The sequence below is a fragment of the Ambystoma mexicanum genome, chromosome 1p (assembly GCF_040938575.1).
Source record: "Ambystoma mexicanum isolate Mex_15411 chromosome 1p, UKY_AmexF1_1, whole genome shotgun sequence".
In the NCBI taxonomy this organism is placed as follows: Eukaryota; Metazoa; Chordata; class Amphibia; order Caudata; family Ambystomatidae; genus Ambystoma; species Ambystoma mexicanum.
The window spans coordinates 1,038,405,786-1,038,429,218 of NC_090921.1; the positions used below are offsets into that span (position 1 = coordinate 1,038,405,786).

The 23,433-nt window shown below is 47.7% G+C and overlaps 1 protein-coding gene across 5 annotated transcripts in view; it reads right to left on the reverse strand.

The window, feature by feature from the left end:
- Positions 1 to 23,433, reverse strand: part of WDR59 (WD repeat domain 59) — a 1,538,892-nt gene that overhangs the window by 43,963 nt on the left and 1,471,496 nt on the right. For 3 of the 5 annotated variants that reach the window (XM_069604197.1, XM_069604168.1, XM_069604178.1), the window contains one exon: positions 399 to 458. The exons of the other annotated variants lie outside the window; for them this stretch is intronic. In XM_069604197.1, coding sequence (XP_069460298.1) covers positions 399 to 458 — 60 coding nt within the window. The remainder of the gene's footprint in view (positions 1 to 398; positions 459 to 23,433) is intronic. 5 annotated transcript variants of the gene reach the window in all.

Below are 23,433 nucleotides of genomic sequence, written 5' to 3' on the forward strand. Positions count from 1 at the left end.
ATTTAGGGAATCCTCATAAGGACATGAGCACAGAATGCTAGGTACAAGTTGCTGACCAAGGAGACACTTGAGAACCAAGTGCTACAACGCCTTGCCCCATCCCTGAAGGTTTATGGGTTGCAACCCTGGTACCGGAGGGGACCCTTGCAATGTTCCAAAGCACAAAGTATATTAAAAACATTATGAGATTGGGTGCACAGTAGGCCCTGCAAGCACCAAAACCAACCCCATAAAACAAACACCAGCTTCCCCAGACAAGATGTTTTGGTTTTACTGGAGTCCATTTCAATGTCAAAGACCTATATAGAATGGAACTAAAATGGTAGTTGGGCTGTTTGGGTAAAGGGGGCGAAGGGGTGGGAGTACACGAGTTACTGTGGCAAGTTTGTTTTACTTACTGGTCCGTTCCAACTGCAATTCCTGCTGATTCCTGCATAGATCCTAAAGAATTCATAAACCTAGCAGGGATGGTGGGGGCAAAAAGAAATGAGTCACTTACCCCTAGCAATAGCTTTTCTACTTGACAGAGGTTACAGATTCACATGCATATCCTACCCTCTAGTGTTTGGGCCAAGAAATGCAGCCATTCTTGTGTAAATAAAAGTGTAGGCTTAAACCATGGCCCTGTGAGTAATAACCTCCTCTAGGGCATTAACTGGCTTTCGATAATGTCCTACTCGCCGACACCTTTTGTGGATTGATATTTGCATGCAAATTTTATTAAGTGTAGTGGACTACTGTGAAGTGTACATATTGTGCAACTTCTAACCAGCAAAGCAAGGTGAGGGAATATTTAAATGCAGAAGCACCAAATACATACTCAAATTGCATCGCCACCAAAGACGTCTCAGAACACGATTGGAAGGAAAGAATACTGCCCAACACTTCATGCAAAGGAAATGGCACTGTAGAGATATCTGTGATTTGAACACAGCCAGATTCAATGTCAAAATGCTTTCATATTGGGAGACAAACAGGAACATTTGGTAAGAATACTAATTAAACAATAAGGCAATCACAACAGATCAGCCAGAAACGAGTTGTGTTTACAAGTAAAACACTAACATATACAATAATAGTGACATTGCGCCGGAAATGTGGTTTTGTGTTCTGGCTGAAGAAAAAATTACTTACCTTTGGTAATTCTCTTCCTGATGGGAGACGATAATTCCCCTCACAGATTCCTCAAACATGAAATATCCATCAAACAGTCTGGGCCAGAACATTTTTCGGTTAGCATACAGGCGGCACTGTGAGGTGCCAAGATGGCTACAGCACGATTCCTTAGCGCTCTTTTGTCCCGGAAGTGATGTCATCCTCACAAATACTCACAGCCTCTGATGCCATGTACCTCAGTTCCACCCTTTTTTCACCAACGGCCAACTGCGAGGAATGGTGGACGTGCCACTTAAAAAGGAAAATTGCAAAAATGCCATTGACTACTTCGAATAACTCATTAATTGGAGCAGGCAGGCAAAGCCATGAGCAATCTGCTGGATGAATAATCCTATCCATCAGAAAGAACGTGACTGAAAGTAAATCATTTGTTCTTCTAATGGATACATTCCTCCCACAGATTCTTCATCTATGAAAGACTCCGAAAGCCTTGCCAGAAAATATTTGTAGGTGGGAGAAGGGCAAGAATGATCATCTTAAATCACAACAAAGACCCCCCTAACCTTGTGTACTAACTAGTGAAGAGTCCACGTGGTAATCACTTATATTAGAAAAGATTTTGATGTTTGCATTTTTCCCACCATTGACATCGGTGGACACCAACTTTTTGTTATCATTGGAGTGTTGACCTGACTTTTTTGAGGTTAGTCAAGACTTTTTGCTCTCCTTTCCTTGCTTCGCTCATCTGTTTTGTGAGCACTGGCCAGCCCTTAAGGTTACCAGTGCAGGGGACCCTGTCTCCCTTTACCAAATTTATTGTTGTTTTCTTAACCACACACATCACCTTAAAATGAAGTGTAGCAGGGGCCTTTTGTATGCCTTTTTCTCTCTTTCAGTAACCTTTCTCTTACTTTCACAATGTGTCCAAGACGGGCTGGTGGAAGCACATATTGTCTGCCTTTTTTATTCGTTTTTCAAGTGTTCACTTTTGCATTTTACCACATAATGCTTTTTTGAGTACCACATACTGAAAACGGCAGTGCCAAGGGTTTTATGCCCTGTCCTTTGGCCTCTGTCCTGTCCTCTCAGATCAGGAAATCAAAAGATGGAAAGCCCTTTCATAGGAAAACCTTCAACTTCCTCCAGGCATATAGGCAGAATGAACATCTGGCCGGAGGTGGGGACTGTGATGGTTCGGTCCCAATCCACACGCTGCCCAAAGATGTGGGGCAAGAGGTTATCCATGATTGGACAGCCTTTGCCAGGTTCAATTGTGCAGATCCTTTACTTTGGAAAGCTGTGGGCGACCCCGGCTTGAATTTTGGTTAAAATGCCATACTTCAGATCATCATTGGAACCAAAAGTACTATGATGAGTAGCCCACTGAAAACTGATGGGCAGCCACTGGAGACATCCTGCATTGCCTCCAGCCAAGTCCCAGTGAAGCCCTGCCCCTCTGGATCCATCTCCTGAAGACCTTTGTCTTTGCTGTGACCCTTGGGCTGGTGGGGCCAACCAGCCCGGAATCCTGCACACTGATCATGCCAACTGGAGACTTTGGAATTGTTCTGGGGCAAATTTGTGGGCTGACCAGCTCTGTCCATGGCATCTGCTGTGCATCGTTTGCTGTTCTGAGTTTCGACTTGCTATCTGCATGTCTCCAGCTTGTGGCCCAAGAACAGTCATTTGCCCTCACCATGTGTGTTGTCTCTGCATGCAGTGATCTTCACTGGGTTTACCCCTGGAATTCCGAAAGTGCAGCTGTCACTGATGAAGCGTGCCCAGGGCACGAACCGTCTCGGTGTCCGCCCTGATGGCCTGAAGAGACTCGTCCGCGGTTTTGCCAAACAAATTGTCCCTGTCGAAGGGCATGTCCAATACCCTCGACTGCACATCCTGGCGAAAGTTAGTAGCCCTTAGCCAACCTCGCCGACAAAGGCAAACGCCAATGCCCATTTGGCAGAACCCTGTGTCGGCAATGTCCGTGGCCACTGTGATGGTATGGTCCGATGCCACCTCGCCCTCCTGCAGAATCTCCAACGCTTCTGCTCTTTTGTCATCGGTAAGGAAGTCCAGGAGGGGAGCGATTTTAAACCAGCGCGCCACGATGGTGAGGGCGTTGGCCGCCTTGATGGTCATCGCCGCTGATGTGATGACTCGTCATCCCATAGCATCCAATGTCTTCCCCTCGCTGTCTGGGGTGGGGTGGGGTGGGAGGTCGCTGCCGCGGAAGAGCCAGAAGATTTCTTCCTCGCTGCCACCGAGACTACCGAATCGGGGGAAGGCTGGGACCTCAAACACTTGGGTCCAGAGTCTGGCACCCTATACTTCTTTTCGTATCGATCCCTCTTCGCCGGGGCCGAAGACGGGTTCTTCATGAGGGACAGCCCCTCGTCCCAAATGTCCAATAGAGGGATCAACAGCACGGTCTTCCTCTTTGCCTTGCGGCGTTGGTACAGGAACCCATCTTTCTTCTTTTCCTCGGGGGTCAGCTGAAACAGGTTCGAGGCCCTAGGGATCATGGCATGGAATGAGCCTATCCTGTCGGGCGATGAGGCTCTGGGCCGCAGAGACGGGAGGTCTCCTAATCCGCCGTCCGTGCCTGTTGTTGCCATGTCCGGGTCTGTATCCTCCCTCAGCGGAGGGGAGGGGGACCGACGGGTGACAAGGCGGTGGAGGATGCAATCTCCTCTTCTTGGTAGGGGTGCGCCTGATGGGCCCGGTGCCCCTGGATCTTCCGGTGCCGCAGGATCTTCCGTCGGCGGAAGGGGCATCCTCGTCCGAATCTCCGAACACAAGGCATGGAGTGTCTGGAGAATGTCCACCAAAATGTCCACTGGGGGTTGAGGTGGTTGCTGAGGTGGAAGAAGTGGGAGCGACGGAGGCAGCTGTGTAGGGTTCTCCAACTCCTCCCCGGCCTGCTCCTCCTCGTCGGTCTCATCATCACTCTCGACGTCTCCCTCATTGGGATCCTTCCCGTAGGACTTGGCCTCGACAAACATCTTGTCCAAAATGGTCTGAAGAGTAGAAAGCTCCTCTTCAGAGATGATGTCTGTGCCTTGCAGGATTACCGTGCCTCCCCCTTCTCTGCGACCAGGGGAGACGGTTTCGGGGAGTGGATTAGCATAACCTTCTCCGGTGTCTTCTCTGTGGGCTGAAAAGACGATTCCCTCCTGGCAGGCAGGGAAACTCTCGCCTTGGGGACCGTACCCTGTGAACCCGCATCCTCTGCCTTCACTAGGGATGCCACCACACCTACAATGGAAGGCTTCGCTTTGGTGAATTAGGGCCTGCATGACCTTGGTCGAGCTACAGGCCTTCACCTTGGGGGGAGGGTCAGCGCCCCGCTTCCCCCTTAGCCTTCTCCAACTGGCCCGTCCGGTACTTCTCCAGAAGCTTACCCGGGTGGTCCGACTTACTCTTCTTTGCCGAACCGCTGGTGACACTGAGCTCGCCCTGGCCGCCGGGGAGCCCGTTGCAACGATGCTACCGGTGCCCGTGGACTCGCAGTGCTTAGCCTTATGTTGAGCCCCCGTCGCCGGAGCACCCTCAAAGGTCTTAGAAGACTGCTCAGTTTTCTTCTTGTGGCTGGGTGAGGCATGCTGCCGGGACTCATACGTATCAGGGGCCTAGGCCTGGAGCCAATCGGTGAGACGCCTGTGCCGATCCTTCACGGTGCAGGGGACCATCTTCCTTGCAAAACGCAGTCGTCCTCCACATGCGTTTAGTCCAAAGGTAGGCAATAAAGGTACAGGGAGTGCCCATCGTCCAAGTAGATGTTCCGTAGGTCACATCCTGGACAAATCCTGAATAGAGGCGTCGAGTTTTCCTTCTCCTCAGCCATGTCCACGCAGAGTAGGCCTTGAAGAAACTTCTGGAATCCTAACTCAATGAAATTCAGCCCTTGAGGAGCGCTGGAAAATCCAAAAGCGGGTCCCCGTTAAATGGATGATGGGTCGATAGCTAATCACGAGGACTCTCACCACTCGAACGTGCGGTAAAAATCTGAAGATGGCTGCCAGAGGAGGGGCTTAGGTAGAGGGCAGTCATTGGCTGGGGGCAGTATGACCCAGAGACCAGTGATTGGTTGTTAGGAGAAAGACTGTTCAGAAGTGAAACAAACTGACTTTTTCTCTACCGAGGATTCCGAGCCTGATGACGGGGAATATTCATGAGCATGTGAATCCATGCCAGACCCCCATGCTGGAGAAAGTAGCATGTCAAGCATGACTAGGCCCCTCTGGACAATGCCTCCATAGGTGGTCTGGAGACATCAAGATCATTTTTGTTTTGCTTTGCTTTGCTTGTTTTTCCGCAGATGAGTTCCCCATCCCATTCCTCTGCACCAAATGAGTCAGTGGGAACATGAACAGCCGGTGCAACTCCCAGGGAACACCTGCAGGGAATTCCATGAAGCAGAAGGACCTGTGCCTTTTGTTTCAGCTGAAAGCAAACAGTATCGAGGACAGCCACACATGGAGAAGATCTGCTCCCATTTCTCGCCGTTTGGCTCCAACTTTTAGGTGACTCTAGAGAGTTAATACAGCGTACCTGCCAGTGTGTCACAGTCACCTGGTTCTAGATCGCCCCAAACCTAATGGAGCTTGGCTTCCCCACAAAGCTTGAGCAATCCCAAACAATCCATATTGCTGATTTAGCGCATGGCGTTGATGTCTGCCGGTGCCTGACATCTGATTGATAGAAAGAACGACTAAAAATCTAGACGAGCTGCTGATCTGGAAATACTTATGTGTGCATTCCCACAGACTCATTACTGAAAGATCCTGCAGGTAAGTTCCCCCTCCCATCCGGGACACATGGATGCCCGCCAATGAACTGGGACCACTTGCTTCCAGGTCTCTGGGGATGATGGACACCATGAGCCCTACCATTCTAAAAGAAACACTAGCAGGGGTGTTAGGGCAATTTTTCTAGAGTCGAACTGAGGGCTTCATAAAGTCATACATCTGAGGAAGTACATAAGCTTCACTCTTAGTATAATGCAGTACAACCTAAGAATGAGGTAGCATGGACAGGGTAGCTAGGCTTATTTTAGGAGGGTGAGAGGTCTGTAGTTTGGTGCAAAGAAATTATAGCACAGATAGGGTCAACACTAAAACACTATGGGCCTCATTATGACCCAGACGCTAATGGGTTAACGGCGCCGTAAAAGGCTGCGGCGCCGTTAACCTATTAGCGCCTAATTACGAGGTCCCTTTGTGGGACCCGACCTTAACGGCTGGTGTAGACCAGCCATTAAAGTAGGGACCCGCAAAGGGACCTTGGTGCTAATTACGGTGCCGCAATTTGCGGCACCGTACTTATCACCTTCCCCATTCCCACTGAGCCCTATGGGGCAAAAATGGGAATGGGGAAGGGCCATGGAGGAAGTGGGAATTGCCGCCCCACCAACCTTGTAATGGGATGTTAATTCCCCTTTTCTCCATGGCGAAGTCGGTAACTTACCGGCATGGACCATGGTGCCAACAGCACCATGGTCTTCCGCCAGGGTCGTAATGAGGCCATATGTATTGTAACAATAAATGGTTTATTTACATATAAGTAGGCCAAGATTAATCTTGGGTAAATAAGTACTATCACACTATATATAAACACAGCTATAAACAAGTATTTGCAAAGCCAACAGTTTTGGCTTGTGTATAACAGGACTTCAGTGAAGGACATGCATAGAGCTTATAAATTGAGTGGCTAGAGTCAGACCTGGTTAAGCCATTTTCATTACACCAATAGCGCGTTTATGACTTTAATTAAGCCATCAAGTCTCAGAAAATAATTGCACATATTTTGATGGCAAGGTTTGAGAAAGTTAGCACAAAGAGGTCCCAGGAGGATGTGCTTTGGGCGTGGAAGGGCAGAAGTGGGTTGGAATTTTTACCATAGTGATTAGCATGGCAATGGGTAGTCAACAGGTGGGTGATAGCCGAACAATACGTACAAGCTCTGTGTCCCTCCTAATATGCCAATTCTCCATACCTGTACTCTAATTCAATAGTTTCGGCTTATAGATGGTGAGGTTTTTTTTTAGCATTTTTCCATTCAGATTGCTCCAGAAGTCCGATTTCCTGGACACTTATTTATTTTGTAGTCAGAAGCTGTCCCTAATACTGACAGATACATGCAAAACGTTATTTGTTATGTGGTGAAACAAATCCTGCAAAATAGATAACGCCTTGAAGAAATAAGGTTTCTACTTCAAATTTGCCACTCCACCTTTGATTTTGATGAAAACAATTTGGGAACCGCTTTAGGACCATATGTGGGTCACAATTAAACAAAAGCCTGGGAAGGGGTGGGGTCAGGCCAGAGGGGCCCGCTGCCAGACACTGGGAACCAGGTGGCCATTTTAATTGAGCGCCTCACGCACGTTCTCGGCGGGGGATAATTGTGAAGCCTTTCCAATCAAAGGGCAATTAGCCGGAGTCAATATGCTGAAAAGAAAAGACGGCTCAACGCCTCCCCAAATGTAAAGCGGAGCAGGCAGCTTGAACGACAGCGCCATCAATCATCGCGGTGGGTGGGGCACCTCACATTGGGCGTCTTCATGAGTGCAGTTGCACAATGTATTTAATACACTTATAATTCGGAAATTGTTATAAAAACTAATCTAGTTGTGCCAGTTAATTATGGCAATCATGCAAAAGGGTGCTCGCGGCCTTAAAGTACATGGTCGGTCTGTTATTATCCAGAGAGCAGGGAGCGTCTTCGGGCCTGCGTTGCGGATACACTCAAACGGCCTACACATTACTCATCGACTACAGGGATCACTGTATGCACCACCATAGCTTCTAGAGAGGCGGTCATTAAAGACAGCCCATCCACGATCCCCCCCACCAACAAGCAAGTAGCGGACATTTTCAAACAAAACGTAATTATTACAGTAACTTGTTTATTTTGTAATACACAATACATTTAAATGTGAAGAAAATATTTTTAAAGCATCAATCTAGTCAAATCCCTTTTTAATAACATTAACACATGGTGGCCGGCATTGTTGAAAGTAAACGTGGCTAACAACTTCACCACACTGAAGAAAATCAGCCAAACAGTGCAAAAAGAGGTGTGTGTTTGCCCACAATGGGTGACATGGGAGGAAATTCCTATTAATTCAACTTCCTCCACAAATGCCAACATGCATTGAAAATCATTACAACAAACCTGCATCCAAAGCCCCTATTTCAAGCTCTCATGTTAAAGCTCTTATTTTAATGACAATAGTTTCGGCTTTATGGGTAGCGCTTTCAGCGCCACCTGATAGCCAAAACTAAAAAAACAACTCAATACTTAAGGGATACAAACAAAAGTATACCTTATTAAGAATAGCTATCAGCAGTTCAAGGCGATTCAAACCTGTAACACATTCAGAACACAATCAGCTATTCTTGAGGAGTAAAAGCAGGTTACATATACTTTCTGAATACAGATAGTAAGTAATTCAAGGGTAGTAGACCCTGTCAGTCATGCAGTGACACTCGGTTAAGAAATCACTTGATAAACCAACCCTGTTAACAGGATACTTTTCTGAATAGTGCAACACAAATTCATGGAACGGTATGAACCTATAACTACATTTAGGATAACCTCCAGTTATACCAGGTAAGACCTAATGTTGTAATACACTATTACAGTTGCTTTTCAGATCAGTGAAACACAGATTAAGGTAAGCAATAACTCTGTACACTATTTTAGGATTGCACAAAGCAGACCAAGGTCAGTAAAATCCTCAGTACAGTTATTCAGAATGGCACACATTCAAGGTAGGTAAATCCCAAGGCAGACTTATTCTAGACAGGCTATGAAGCAAGTCTGGGGAAGCAAAACCCAGTTCGTGAATTTACACACTTATTATCTGAAAGAAATTACCCAGTGAAGCCAACAGTATTACTATTAAGAAGAGGAGGAACCAAATAACAGCTAAGTAAAGTAACATTATATACTTTTAGTAGTGGGTGGAACCGGTGAAGTGGGTGGAACGGATGAAGTGGATGGAACGTGTGAAGATGACATATGTGGATGGATAATGCATGGATAAAGGATAACGTGGGTAGAACAAATGAAAGGAGGAGTGCATAAAACGGATCGGAGTGCATAAAACGGATCGGAGTGCGTGGAACAGATCGGAGTGCGTGGAACAGATCGGAGTGCGTGGAACAGATCGGAGTGCGTGGAACAGATCGGAGTGCGTGGAACAGATCGGAGTGCGTGGAACAGATCGGAATGCGTGGAACAGATCGGAATGCGTGGAACAGATCGGAATGCGTGGAACAGATCGGAATGCGTGGAACGGATTGGAGCGCGTGGAATGGATTGGATTGCATAGAATGGCGTGACTTACATGGAATGGTTTGGAGTGCATGAACATTTGAAAGAGCATTGAAACGGTCGTAATGCGTAGAACAGTCTGGGTACATCGAACGGATGGAGTACATGGAACTATTGGAGTGGGCTCGATCGCAAGCACCTAAGGTAAACCACCATATCACATCTTCACGCTTACTCTCTTCTTTACACGACCACTCAACTAGCGATACTATGACATCATTCGGTATAGCTGTTCTCATACCATCATTTTGCCTCATACTCCCCATCATCCTAACTAAACACTGCTGGTTGCACACCCTCCAGCGTAGGCGTCCTCCTCAGGCCTAACGCAGCCAGAATCGTTCTGGATAACAACCTGCCAGAACGAACACATACTCTTGATCTCTCAACCACCACACCTACCGCTAAGAAGCAGCTATCACACGAATGCCACACCAGCTGCACACATGTCCGGTGCTCACACGCACCTTTTAATTCCCTCCATTTCTCTCTACTGACTTGAACTTCTGTTCCCGAGGGCATCCAACCTACCAGCGCCTTGAGACCATGCCAATGGTACATAAGGCGCTATATAAATGCAAAGTAACATAACATAATGGCAGAACACATTCTAAGGATAGTAAAAACGTTTGTAATTTTTCATATTTCAGAGGGACAGTTACCAATCGAACTGATACATCAGTAAAAGACTTTCAACACTTGACATAGTTCAAGGCAAAGGCCCGACGTTTTAAGTCCTTCCTTAAACTTGAAGCATGAGTTTTTTCAATGGCAGAAGATGGACCCTAGTGGTCTAAAGGACAGTCTTTGCCAGGGTCAGTATAGGCACAGAATGCTGAACATTCAAACTTCCTGAGGAGAACAAGTTACCTGACCCTGGTAACGTTCTTTCGACTGGATGTTCCCCCCCACGTATTCCTCATTATTGATGGTTGATATCCAGCTTCAGCTGCTTCGGAAAAACCATTTAGGCAGAGGGCGCTATGCGCCAATGAAGTCGACTATGTCCCTTGACGGCCTCCGTCTCGGGAATGAGGTCATCGAAGGTATATATAGCCCGCGCAGCGCCCTTTGGCTTCAGTTCGGTTTTTCTTACAATAGAAATACCTGCATAACCACAGGATTGACCGTACTAAAGGAGCGAAAGCTGTACTAGCATGGGACATTCTACTGTGGGGTAGGTTGGGAGGGCGATGAGGAATATGGGGGAGGAACATCCAGTCAAAAGAACGTTACGATGGGTAACTTGTTCTTCGAATGGATTGTGTCCTCGTACGTATTCCTCAACTTTGATAGACTCCTAAAGCAGTATTATATTTGGTGGAGGGAGTAGGAATTTAGTTTTTAATGGTTTTCATGAACCAAATGCAGGACTGCTTTTCCAAAGCTCCCATCCTGACAGAGAGAACACTCCAGGCAGTAATGTTCTGTGAACGTGTGAATAGTACACCACGTTGCTGCCTCACAAGTACTTTTTATCGGTACACCCCTTTCCAGGGCTGTAGAAGTAGTCATGCCCCTAGTGGAATGGGCCCTTAATCCTTCAGGGGGAATCCTTGCCTGCCAGTCTAACATTCCGAAATTGCCAGAATGATCCACCTGGATAAGGTCTGTTTAGTAACAGCCTGACCCAGTTTGTGGCCTGTATAGCCAATGAAAAGCTGAACATCAATGCAAAGTTTTGATAGCCTCGATATATAAAAGCTCAGAGGTCTGCGAGGGTCCAACCTATGCAATCTCTCCTCCTCCTTGCCAGGATGAGATGGGGGATAGACAGAAGGTAAAACCATTTTCTGCCCTACGTCAAAATCAGAAATGATTTTGGGTAAGAATGAAGGCTTAACCCTCAGAACAACCCTATCCTTATGGAAGATAAAAAAGGGCGGCTTGGATGAAAGTGCCTGCAATTCACTCACTCTATGGGCTGAAGTTAGAGCTACCAAGAGAAAGGTTTTAAAAGTTAACAACCTTAATGGACATGAGTGTAAAGGTTCAAAGGGTGCACACATTAGAACACTTAGTACCATATTAAGGTCCCAAATTGGAACTTGGAAAAGAGATGGAGGGAACACATTTGTGAGCCCCTTTAGAAATTGTGTCACCAGTGGAATCTTGAAATATGAACATTCTTCTGATGAGCGCTTAAAGATGGGTAGCGCCGCTAAATAACCCTTAATAGTTCCAACCTGGAGCCCCAGATTGGCTAAGGATAGTAGAAAGTATAACACTGAGTGTTTTGCACAGAAAAGGGTTTAGATTCCTGTCTCTGCACCAGTTGCAGAATTTGTTCCAATGGCAATGGTACAAAGACTTTGTTGCTGGCCTTCTGGCCGAAAGCAAAATCTTCATTACGTCATCTGGGAGGTCCCAATCCTTGTATCTCAGCCTCTCAGAAACCATGCGTGAATGCTGAGTGTTTTGACCTCTGGATGGAGAACCTGACCCTCCTCCCACGAGAGAAGGTCCTCTCTTATTGGACGATGTATTGGAGGGCATGTGCACATGTCCAGATGGTCCGGGTACCACGTCCTCCAGGCCCAATCCGGGGCAACTAGGATCATGCATTTCCCAAACTTTCTCAACCTCCTGATCATGTGAGGAATGACGGGGACTGGAAGAAACGCGTACAGGAGTGGAAACTCCAAGTCCACTATGAGCATGTCTCGTAGAGCTCCTCTTGGGTGAAATTCCCTGGGGCAGCACTTTCGGTTGACATTGGTTCACGAACAGATCCACTTGAGGGGTTCCCCAAAGGGTGAAGATCTCTTGAAGGACTTCGTGAGCTAGTTCCCTCTCATGGGAGACTGTGCTCTGCCTGCTCAGTGTCCGCAGCAGTGTTCTCTTATCCGGTTAGGTGAACTGCTGATAGATTCCTTCTTGAATTGCCCAGTACCAGAGCCGCATTGTCTCTCTGCACAGTGGTAGTGACCCTACACCTCCTCTTTTGTTGAGGTAGTTCATGGCCACTGTGTTGTCCGTCATTATTGGGACATTCTTTCCACGCACAGAGTGCACAAAGGCCTTCAGCGTTAGTCTGATTGCCCTCAGCTCCAAAAGAGTGATATGTAGTTTGGACTCGGATGGAGACCAACAACCGCGTACTGTCAGATCGTTGGTGTGGGCTCCCCAACCCGTGTGTGAGGTGTCCCGTCACTACTGTTATCTCCGGCCATGGTTACCAAAAATGTTCTCCTTTCAGAATGTTGTCCTCACAGGCCCACCACAGAAGATCCTGTGCGACCCTGCTTGGAACCTGTAGTATGTCTGACATCTTTCCTGAGAACTGGGACCATTGAGTTCTGAGGGCCTATTGAAGGGATCTCATTCTCAGCTGGGCCTCTGGTACCAGAAAATGCAGGATGCCATGAGGCTGAGCAACCTGAAAAAAAAAAAAAAAAAAAAAAAAAAATCGAAGCCCGGAAGATGATGGGCACTCAAACTTCTTGACCATCTGCAGAATGTCTAGAGCCCTCACCTCGGGAGGTGAGCGTTTTCCCAAGGAAGTATCAAGTACACCCCAATTAACTGGAGCTTTTGAGAAGGTTTCATATGGGACTTCTTGTAATTGAGGGAGAAGCCCAGTCTGTGAATAAAGTGGCAGGTCACGTTAAGATTATGCAGGACTTGTTCAGGAGAACGCGCCCTGATCAGCCAATCGTCCAGGTAGGGGGTAGACATGAATCCCCCTTCTCCTGACACTCGCTGCTGCCACCACCGCCATCAGTTTGGTGAAAACCCTCGGGCGGAGGTCAGCCCGAAAGGCAGAACTGGAAACTGATAATGAGAACCACCAACTGCAAACCTCAGGTATTTTCTGTGCTTGAGATGGATTGGCACATGGAAATAAGAATCCTGAAGGTCCAAAGACACCATCCAATCCTGGAGTTGAAGGGCCTGAAGGATCTGAGAAAGTGTGACCATCTTGAACTTATCGTTCCTGAGGAACTTTTTCAAGTATCTCAAGTGCAAGATTGGTCTCAGTCCTCCGTCCTTCTTGGGTATTAGGAAATATAGAGAATACCATCCCTTGTTCCTCTCCGCTACAGGCACTGGATCTAAAGCGCCTTTCTCTAGCACGGTTAAAATTTCCTGCACAAGGTGCGGATCTGGAATCCTAAAAGAGTGGTTCCCCGGTGGATTGCTCCGAGGTCTCTGATGAAGGGAAGGCAGTACCCGTGGGCTATGGTTAACAATGCCCAAGCATCCAAAGTAATGTCTCACCATTCTTCTAGATGCTGAGACATTTCGCCCCCCCCCCCCCTCACTGGTGAACTCTGAGCTCAGAGAAGTTTTGAGGCGGCTGTTGCAGTGGCAGATGGTAAAGATGCCCCTGAGTGAGCTGGATTCGCACCTCTCCCTCGTCCACCAGGTGGGAATCTTCTTTGGCCTCTTTGACCAGCATATCTCTCGCTCTTCCAACTGATGTCTGTCCACGAGGGAGAAAAGGGCTGAGGCTGCCTAATAGTAGCACCTAAGGATTTGGCTGCCACCTTTGAGGTCTGCTACTTCTCAAGGCTCTAGTCAGCCTTGTTGCATGTTGAGGAGTCTGGATTACACATCTGGTGCAGAATCCGACTTCCTCAACCACACAAATCTGCGTATAACGATGCTAGTAGCCCTGGCTCTGCTGATGCTGTCCGCAGAATCCAGACCCAACTGAAGAGACTCACACATGGCTTCTTTGCCGTATCGAATTATGGCCAAGAATCCGTCACTTTCTCCCCCCTCTATAATGTGCTCTGCCGCCATGGAAATGCAGTCCCATAGAGTGAATGAGAATTTTGCAAGGGCACATGTGGAGTTGGCCGATTTGAGCGACATACTCCCTGCAGAAATTACTTTCCTTGCCCATCCATCTACTCTATCTGGAGGGCCTGCTTAGAAGTTGTGTTAGCTGCCTGTACCACCAGACTCTCCAGAGTGGAGTGTTTAGACAGGTAGTCAGGGTCAATACTGAAGGGCGGTATTATTTATTCAGATTTTTATTCACAGCCGCTTTAGTTTCTGGCGTCTCCCAATTTGCTGCCACCCTTTTTTGGAGCGCAATATGGAAAGGCAGTATAGGGTCCTTCTCTGGACCCTTATCCAGGATGTCCGTCAGATCATCCTGCTCAAATGGGTACTTTGGCCTTCTCCACCCCATATATTCTACCACTTTGGACATTAGCTGCCTATAGGAAGCATCAGCATGTTCCCCAGCATCTGGCATTCCAAAATCTAGCTCAGGTGAGGTGTCTACCCCACTGGCCGTCTGTAAATTATCATAAAGGCCTTGGCAAAGGAATGTATGTTTTATCAGGCATCAAGGGTTTGACAAACTGTGTATTCGACACTCAATGAGTCGACAAAACTTTTTTTTACTTCGATGGCACCATACATTTAGAAGGGGCGCTAGACGTCGACGGTACAGCCGGCGTCTAGGGCGCAGCCGGCTTCGAAGGTGACGCCGATGTCGAGGGCTTGGCTGGCGTCGAGGGCGCAGCAGGCGTCGATGGTGTCGACGACCTCTACTTGTGTTTATGTTTTCGGCTCAAAGGATCCTTGATGAGGATCAGGCCTTCGTCCCAGGCTCAACGGCATGCAGGATTTGGCTCGAGCCCTTTCCTTACCGGCTTCTTTGGAAGGCGCAGTAGGAGCATTTCTGCTCTAAATGCTTCCCATTCGGCAGGTGTGGATTTTTTTGTGGGACAAGATAGCCTCTTAGGGGAGGTGTCTGATGAAGTCAAAGAAGGCGACCTATGGCGCCTCTTTGAGGACTTCCTAAACGACGATGAGTGGTGGGAGCCACTCCTTGATCTCAATCTTTTAACTTTCTTCCTCCGAGGAGAGTTGCCTCTCGACTCATCGGTCGAAGGTTTTTTGTCTGGTTAGATTTTGGGGTTTCAACCTACCGTCAATTTCCCCTTTCGCTCCTACAGAGCCTTTCCGGTCATCGACTGGCCCTTGGAGCAGGCCGAGGTCTTATGCTCTACCCGAGACACCATAGACATAAACGGTGTGGGACTGTCAACATTTTGGAGTCACAATCTCAACACTTCATGAACCCGGTCTGCGGGGTAGTCGATGTCGACGAAGAAGACATACTTGCGTAGTTACTAAACAAAGTGTGCCATATTTCTCAAAGTGATGGCATTTGTGGAAAAACAGAACTGAAGCCAACGTGCCCTATGCTGAAAAAAAATTCCGAAGCAGCTGAGCCTGGATATCGAATATCAAAGATGAGGAATATGTGGGAGGACATAATCCATTTGAAAGGCTGTTTAAACAAGTAAGTACTTTACTTCAGAGTTGCAGAAAGGGTCCAGGAGCTTCATAGGAGACGCCATAGTTTGATTCCAGCATTGGGAATGGGCGAACTGGATGAGAAGACTCCCAATCACAGGAATCACACAAGGCGTAAGATAAGTAATACCCAGCTAACAGAGTACCTCAGCATAGAAGAGGGGCTTGCAGCAGGACGTCTTTAGAATCTGCAGCCGAAAACCCAGTCCTTGAATTCCTTGTTGTGGTGACACTGGAAGAGAATGCGCTGCGAAGATCAATGGGGAAGACTCCAGGCAAGAGTTGCTTTGCGGCTGGAAGCAGCTCTGTGGTTTTGGCACCATTTTCAGGAGCCAGGAGAGGACTGAATATCGCTGGTCGGATTCTCGTCACTTATCTAGTTCAGCACTCTGGTGAGGGGACTTTAAGGACCCAAAATCAAGTCTCTGGAGGTGCAGCAGGATGCCATCAAAGTTCCATCAAGATTCGGAATTCAGACGACCATGCACTGCACAATGGCTTGAGGTCCCAGGGTATTGGTGTACTGCAGCCCAACAAGGTCGCAGCACACTGTGGAACGGCTCAAAATGCAGGTCTCTTGAATAGTGGATCCCAACAGTCTCTAGGTAGGAGCCCTCATTTTCAGACCCCCAGGTCGATTGGAAGGAATGGTTACAGCAGGCTCCGGTTACGCAGCAGGCACTCCGGTCGCTGGAAATCGCTACAGCGGTCTTCTCTTTATCTTCCTCTTCGATTTCAGCTCCAGTGGTCAACTTGTCAGTAGCTTCCAGGTTCTGAGTATTTAACAGGAACTACAGCACAACTTCTGCAATCTCCCCCTGCATTTTACAGAAAGGGGTGGTCTGGCGTTGGGATCGATTCCTTTCCGGTAAGGTGGAAGACAAAGGGCTGCAGAGTTTTGAACTCCTCCCTCGCTTCCTGCCCTCTCAGTCACTCTGAAGTCAGGTGGGGAATCTAAAGGATTCCAGCCGAAGAAACAACTTCCACTGAGGATGTTCCCTCCTAGAATAGCAGGGGAAGACCTCAGAAATAGCAAGCACACAAGAAATGGCAAAACAGAAGGAGCCCACCATATTAGCAAAATGGTGGCCCTTCTGTGCATTACCGAGGCTGAATTAACAGCCTGCGAGTAATAGGGACTAAACGTCATGAAAGTAGTTCACCAGCTGCCACCAGCCATTCAAGTAAACTTGCAATTGCAACAAAATATTACCAGGTACATAAGAAAGGGGATACATTGTATCCCCCTAGCACTCCACATAAGGTGGGGTGTGCTGGCTCACTGATACAAAATGTAAAAGGGAGGACATTCCCTCTTTACAACTTGTGAACAGTAGTTCACCTTATATGAAAGAGAAATTAAGAGGGGAGCCCAAAGGGGAAACCCAGCCTAAGCACACAACTTGTAGGAAACTATAACTTCAACCATACACTATGGAGAGACATAAAAAGGTCACCCATAAAAAGAGTAAAAGACTAGCTGAGAGGGGAAAATGATTCCCCTTCACGTAGGGACAAGTTAAAATAGTTACCAAGGCATTCTGGGGTTGACATAGGTCAGGAAGATTGATCATAAATATGAAATTATCGTACGCAACAAGGGGGTCCCATCATTGGTTGGAAGAGAGCTCACATGGTCTGAATGCTTGTCACTCTCTCTCTGGGGGGGGGGGAGCCATGACTCACTCTGCAAACTGGACAACCTCTGTAAACTGAAAACATTTGGAGGGGGTGGAAATAACTTTTTTAGACTGATGGAGAAACCTAATTTGTGGAGGCGGTTGCTTGCCATCCCGGAGGTCTGCTACAGTCGACTTCCCCTACTTGATTCACAGGAGCTAGCCACAGAGATAGGGAAAGATGTGCACCCTGCCTTTTCGCTTCCGCTTTCTCTCTTCCTCTCCCCTGCTGAAGCACCTGACCGCTCCGCACACTGGACAACCTCTAAACTTGTGCCCAAGTTCCTGCATGGCCAGTTGCCCTCATACTGCCCCAGGGCTCCCGAGTACTAAATGGTCTGTATCTGCAACCCTACAGTCCATTCTCTCTGCACCTATGAGCCACAAGCTGGCTGCACTTGTGAGTTAACTGCACTTCCCCCTTCTGCTCCCCCAGGCACTTCTCACCTTCCCTCTTCCCCGCACTTGCGTGATCTGAATGAGACAAGACCTAGTAAGTTTGTTATTTTGTCCTCCCTTTGTTTCCCCCTCCTTGTCTTGTTGCGCCTAGAAACACTTGTGTACAGGTGCGTTAAAAATGCCACGCCATATATCGCCCTACTTCTGTGAAAATGGTCTGCAACCACCTCCATAACCTTTATAAATATTCTTCGGACAAAAGTAAGGCTGAATGAAGTACTGTAAACTGGTAATGAGTACTTCACACTACAAAAACAAGTTATCTCCACTGTTTGAGGTATATATGGAAGTGAAAGCATGCATACTGCAGATCAAAACACACATTCTAGTTATGCAATTCCAAAGGCTCGAAGATATTTGTCAGGGTGACATCTTGAATCAGTCCCTTCAGAGGAGCTTGTAGAGCAACTGCAGATCTAGAATGATTCTGGGACCCCTGTCTTTCTTGTTAACCAGGAATTAACAGGAATACCAGCCTTTCCCAACTTCTGCGGATGGAAAAAGCTTAACCACTCCTTTTAGTATTACCAGCGATCTCCTGAGATAGGAGCAGTTCCGAAAGAGGCAAAGGCAATGTGATGGTAATTGTAACGCTCACCTGATTCCCGCAGAGGCGCCGGTCTTGACTGGGTGAATGCCATGTCTTCAAAGGTGATGTGTAACACACGGTTGGTTCCTCGGGCTGGACCTCTGTGCACTGTGTGTCTGACTCGGAGAGTAAGATGTCTTAGGTAGGTGGACGCCGAGCTCTCCATCTGCCTCGGGGGCAGGGTGCCATAACCAGTTTCTTCACTGAATAAGGGTGCAGGCCTCTTGACCTCAGAGGACTGCTGTCCGTCGTTTACTGCACGAACGGTAAGTTCTGGGCACTTCAAATGTCTTAAAAGTCTTTAAGTGCGTAAGGCGTAGCTGCTGTGGAGCGGTGCCGAGGAGCACGTGAGTATGGCTTTTGACTTATGTAAAGTTCTTTTGTAATGATACCTCTTGTTTTGCAGGTTTCCGGCGATGGCGGATGGCGGGCTGAAGAGAGTTAAGGATCGAACCCGCGTGAGGAATAGAAGCGCCTGGAAGCACATAAGTGAGCGCTTGTTGCCTGCTTCACGATGCGCACTAGCTGTCTCTTTTACCTTGCAGGTACAAGTTCGGAGCTTTAGAGAAGCTGAAGGGTGCTGGGATACCCGCTGATTTCGGCGTGGGAAGGAGTGATGGCACGTGAGTAGTAAAGTTGCCCAATGTCTCTAAACGCACCTTCTTTTGCCTTTCAGATGTGGGATGCAGCGTTGAAGGCCTCCGGAGCGTGCAAAGAGCCAGTAAGCCTTTGTCTTTCAGATGCAGGTATGCAGCGCGAGGCGTTGGTGACAGCCGCTGGACCAGGTAAGAGATGCGCTGCCACTGAAGACCGTAGTGCTAACCTGTTCTTTCTTTGTCTTTATAGGTGCTGCTAAAGACTGTATTCAAGGATGGTAAGCCTTTGTTCCCTTAGGCACAGGATCAGAAGACACGGTGAGCGTTCTGCTGCAGAGAATGCAGAATAACGCAAAGCAAGATTCATCCATCGGGTGTGGTTTAAATAGCCTCCTGTAGTGCTTAGGTGTCTCCTTCCACGGCCTCGCCTAGGTAAGAAAAGAGTTCCTGCTTTCCAGAAGAGTTCCAGTGTTCTGAACCTAGGGAGTGGCTCCTGCCCCACCCAACAGGAAAAGTAGTCCCAAACAGAAGAGGATCAGGGGCTCAACTGGCAGGTAAGTAAGCAGCATGATCTGCTGCAGGTAAGTCCACCCAAGCATTATGAGCCCGGCGCTTCCAGCGCTGGGACTCGGCATATTTATGAGCCTGGTGCCACTGGCGCCAGGACAGGGTCCAAAAGTTCCCAATTGGGACTGGCTGGCACCCGGAACCGGGGTTATGGGTCTGCTTCCAAGGGAGTTGGGTAAGTCCTGACCCTTTGGAAGCAGAGATCATGACAGCACCCCCCCTCAAGGCCCCTCCCAAACAGGGCTTCTCCGGGGGTTTGGGCTTGTTAGGAAATGTTCGATGAAATCTTTTGATTATATGAGGCGCGTGGACATATTCTGCAGGTTCCCAGGACCTTTCTTGGGGGACGTAACCTTTCCAGTCAATCAGGTAAAATAGTTTAGATTTGGAGATCTTAGAATCCAGGATACTTTTGACTTCAAACTCGAGTTCTCCATCAACTAGGATAGGTTTTGGAGATTTAGTTAGTCGGGTTTTAGGTTGCATGGGTTTTAGTAGAGAGATGTGGAAGACCGGGTGTATCTTCATGTGAGGGGGCAAGTCCAACTTGACCGCTACCGGATTTACTATGGTAGTGATTGAATAGGGACCAAGGTATCTTGGGTTCAATGTGCGTGGTCCTTTTAGAGGTAGATATTTGGTGGATAACCAGACTTGATCTCCTACTTGATATTGAGGGGGCTTCCTTCCGATGTTGGTCTGCTCCTTTCTTGTATTGTTCGTTAGCCCTTTGAAGGTGAGAAACGGCTTCCTTAAAGGCTTGGGTGATTGTAGAATGCAGGTGGTCTACTGCTGGTGTTCCAAGATCTTGGAGTGGATCCAAATCCGAGGTTCGAGGGTGACTACCGTATAAAAGAAAGAACGGGGTCTTCCCGGTTCCCGAGTGGACAGAGTTATTGTAGGCATATTCGGCTATCCAAAGGATATCTTTCCAAGTTTTTTCAGTTTGTTGCAGCATGCAGCGTAAACACTGTTCCAGAGTTTGATTGGTCCTCTCGGTTTGTCCGTCGGTTTGGGGGTGGTGGCTGGTCGAAAGTCTCACATCAATTTGAGCCGACCGACAGCAACTTCGCCAAAAATGAGAAATAAATTGACTTCCTCGATCCGAAATTAGAACCGAAGGAAAACCGTGCAGTCTGACGATGTTTTCGAGAAATTCTCGGGCCAGAGTTGCTGCTGATGGTAAGCCTTTGAGTGGAATGAAGTGCGCCATCTTGGAGAATAGGTCCACGATTACTAAGATCGTATTGTATCCGGAGCATGGAGGTAGATCGGTGATGAAGTCCATAGAAAGCGTATGCCAAGGGCGAGGTGGGATGTCAATAGGGCGTAAGAGGCCGGCTGGTTTTTCCTTTTGACTCTTGTTTTGGGCACGTACTCCACAGGACATTATAAAGTCTCTCATATCTTTTTTCCAAGACGGCCACCAGAAGTAGCGCTTGATCTTTTCCGAGGTTTTGGTCATACCGGGATGTCCTTCCATTAAAGAATCGTGATAACAGGAGATTACCTTTTTCTGTAAATCTGTGCTGGGCAGGTATAACCGTCCTTGGAAATACAATAGATTGTCCTTCACCGTAAAGTCCTTTCCCTGCAGATGCCAATTCTGTATGTCTGCTGGAGTTACCAGTTGCCTGGCTTTATCCTTAACTTCTTCAATGGATTGTGTGGCGATTACACCCAGAATTCTTTGTTCGGGAATGATAGGTACAGGTTTAGGATTGATCAAGTGTTCTTCCACTCCCATCCGAGAAAGGGCGTCAGCTTTACCGTTTTTCGTACCAGGTCGGTAGGTAATTATGAAGTCAAACTCGGCAAAGAATAGTGCCCAACGGAGTTGCCTAGAGGATTGAGCTTTCGCGGTTTTCAAATATTGCAGGTTACGGTGATCTGTGATCACAGTAACGGTGTGTCGGGCCCCCAGAAGATAATGCCGCCAAGCCTTAAAGGCGGACTTGATAGCCAGAAGTTCCTTATCAGTAATAGTGTAATTGATTTCAGGAGGCGAGAATTTGCGGGACCAAAATGCCACGGGATGCAACTGATTGGTTACTGGGTCCTTTTGTGATAAAACTGCTCCCATGGCAAGACTCGAAGCATCAGTTTCAACAATGTAGGGGAGTTCTGGGCGAGGATGTTTTAAGATCGGTGCAGAGATAAATTTAGTCTTCAAATTCTGGAAAGCTTGTTCCGCCTCGGTAGACCATTCAAAACGTTTGTTTTTCTTTAACAGGGCGGTGATGGGCTGGACTATTCGAGAGAATTCGGGGATAAACCTGCGGTAAAAGTTAGCGAAGCCTAACATGCTTTGAACACCTTTTACGGAGGATGGCGAAGGCCACTTGAGAATTGCATCGACCTTCTTTGAATCCATACGCACTCCGCTAGGTGATAATATGAATCCCAAGAATTCAACTTCAGTCATGTTGAAAACACATTTTTCCAACTTAGCGAAAAGTTTGTGTTGACGCAACCTCTCGATGACCATTTTCACGTGTTTCCGATGTTCAGTTTCCGATGAAGAATAAACGAGGATGTCGTCAATATAGACAACGACACACACATCTATGAGCTCTCTGAGGACGTCGTTCATAAAATATTGAAAGGCGGCCGGGGCATTGCAAAGTCCGAAGGGCATGACCTGATATTCAAATAGCCCATACTTGGTGCGGAAGGCCGTCTTCCATTCATCGCCCTCTTTTACTCGTACCAAGTGGTAGGCTCCTCTAAGATCCAGCTTTGTATATATGCATGCTTTTCTGACTTGGTCCAGGAGTTCAGGGATCAAAGGTAACGGATAACTATTCTTAACGGTGATCTGGTTTAGGGCGCGATAATCTATACAAGTTCTAAGGTCCCCTTCTTTTTTTGGAACGAAGAACAAAGCTGAGGAAGCAGGGGACTTGGAAGGACGGATAAACCCATTCGCTAGGTATTGATCCAGGTATTGTCGGAGGTGAAGATTCTCAGGCTCGGTGAGGGCATACATTCTACTACAAGGAGGGGTAGATCCAGGTATCAGGTCTATCTGACAGTCATAAGACCTATGAGGAGGTAGAGAGTTAGCTTGATCCTTCCGGAAGACATCTTGGAATTCTAGGTATTCGGGAGGTGACTGGGGAACCTCCGAAGAAATTGCTGCCAGTGCAACATCAGGTCGAGGGTAACAAATGGAGACACATTCTGGAAACTGAACCGTTCTTGCTCGCCAATCGATCTGAGGATTGTGCTTCTCTAACCAAGGAATTCCTAGAATAATCTGGAACTGAGGGGCCTTGATCACATCGAACACGATCTTCTCATGGTGTCCATCTTGACTTACTAACGTCACTTCTTGGGTGGTATGCGTTACTGGTCCGGAAGCTATCTCCGTACCATCCACCGTAGTAATGAAGTCCTTTAGAGCCTTTGGACAAAGAGTCAGATTCATCCTCAATACCATTTCATGATCCACATAATTGCCGATGGCACTGCTGTCGACGTAAGCTTCAATCGCATGTAATCGATCGGGACGTTCAGGGCTAATGAGGACCATAGGTATCACGAAATGCGAGGTCACGGAACTGGTTTTAACGCTCGGCAAGAGGACCTCTATTCTTGTCGGGCCAGGTCGTTTCCCTGCTCAGAGTTTGTGACCCTGGTAACTGCAGCTCCTACTGCCTTCTTGCCTGGTTTCACCGGACAGTCTCGAAGAAAGTGCCCCGGGTTTCCGCAATAGAGGCATAATTGCAGCTGTTTTCTCCTTTCCCGCTCCTTTTGGGTTAGTGGTCCTTTCAGGCCCCCTATTTGTATGGGTTCCCCGGAG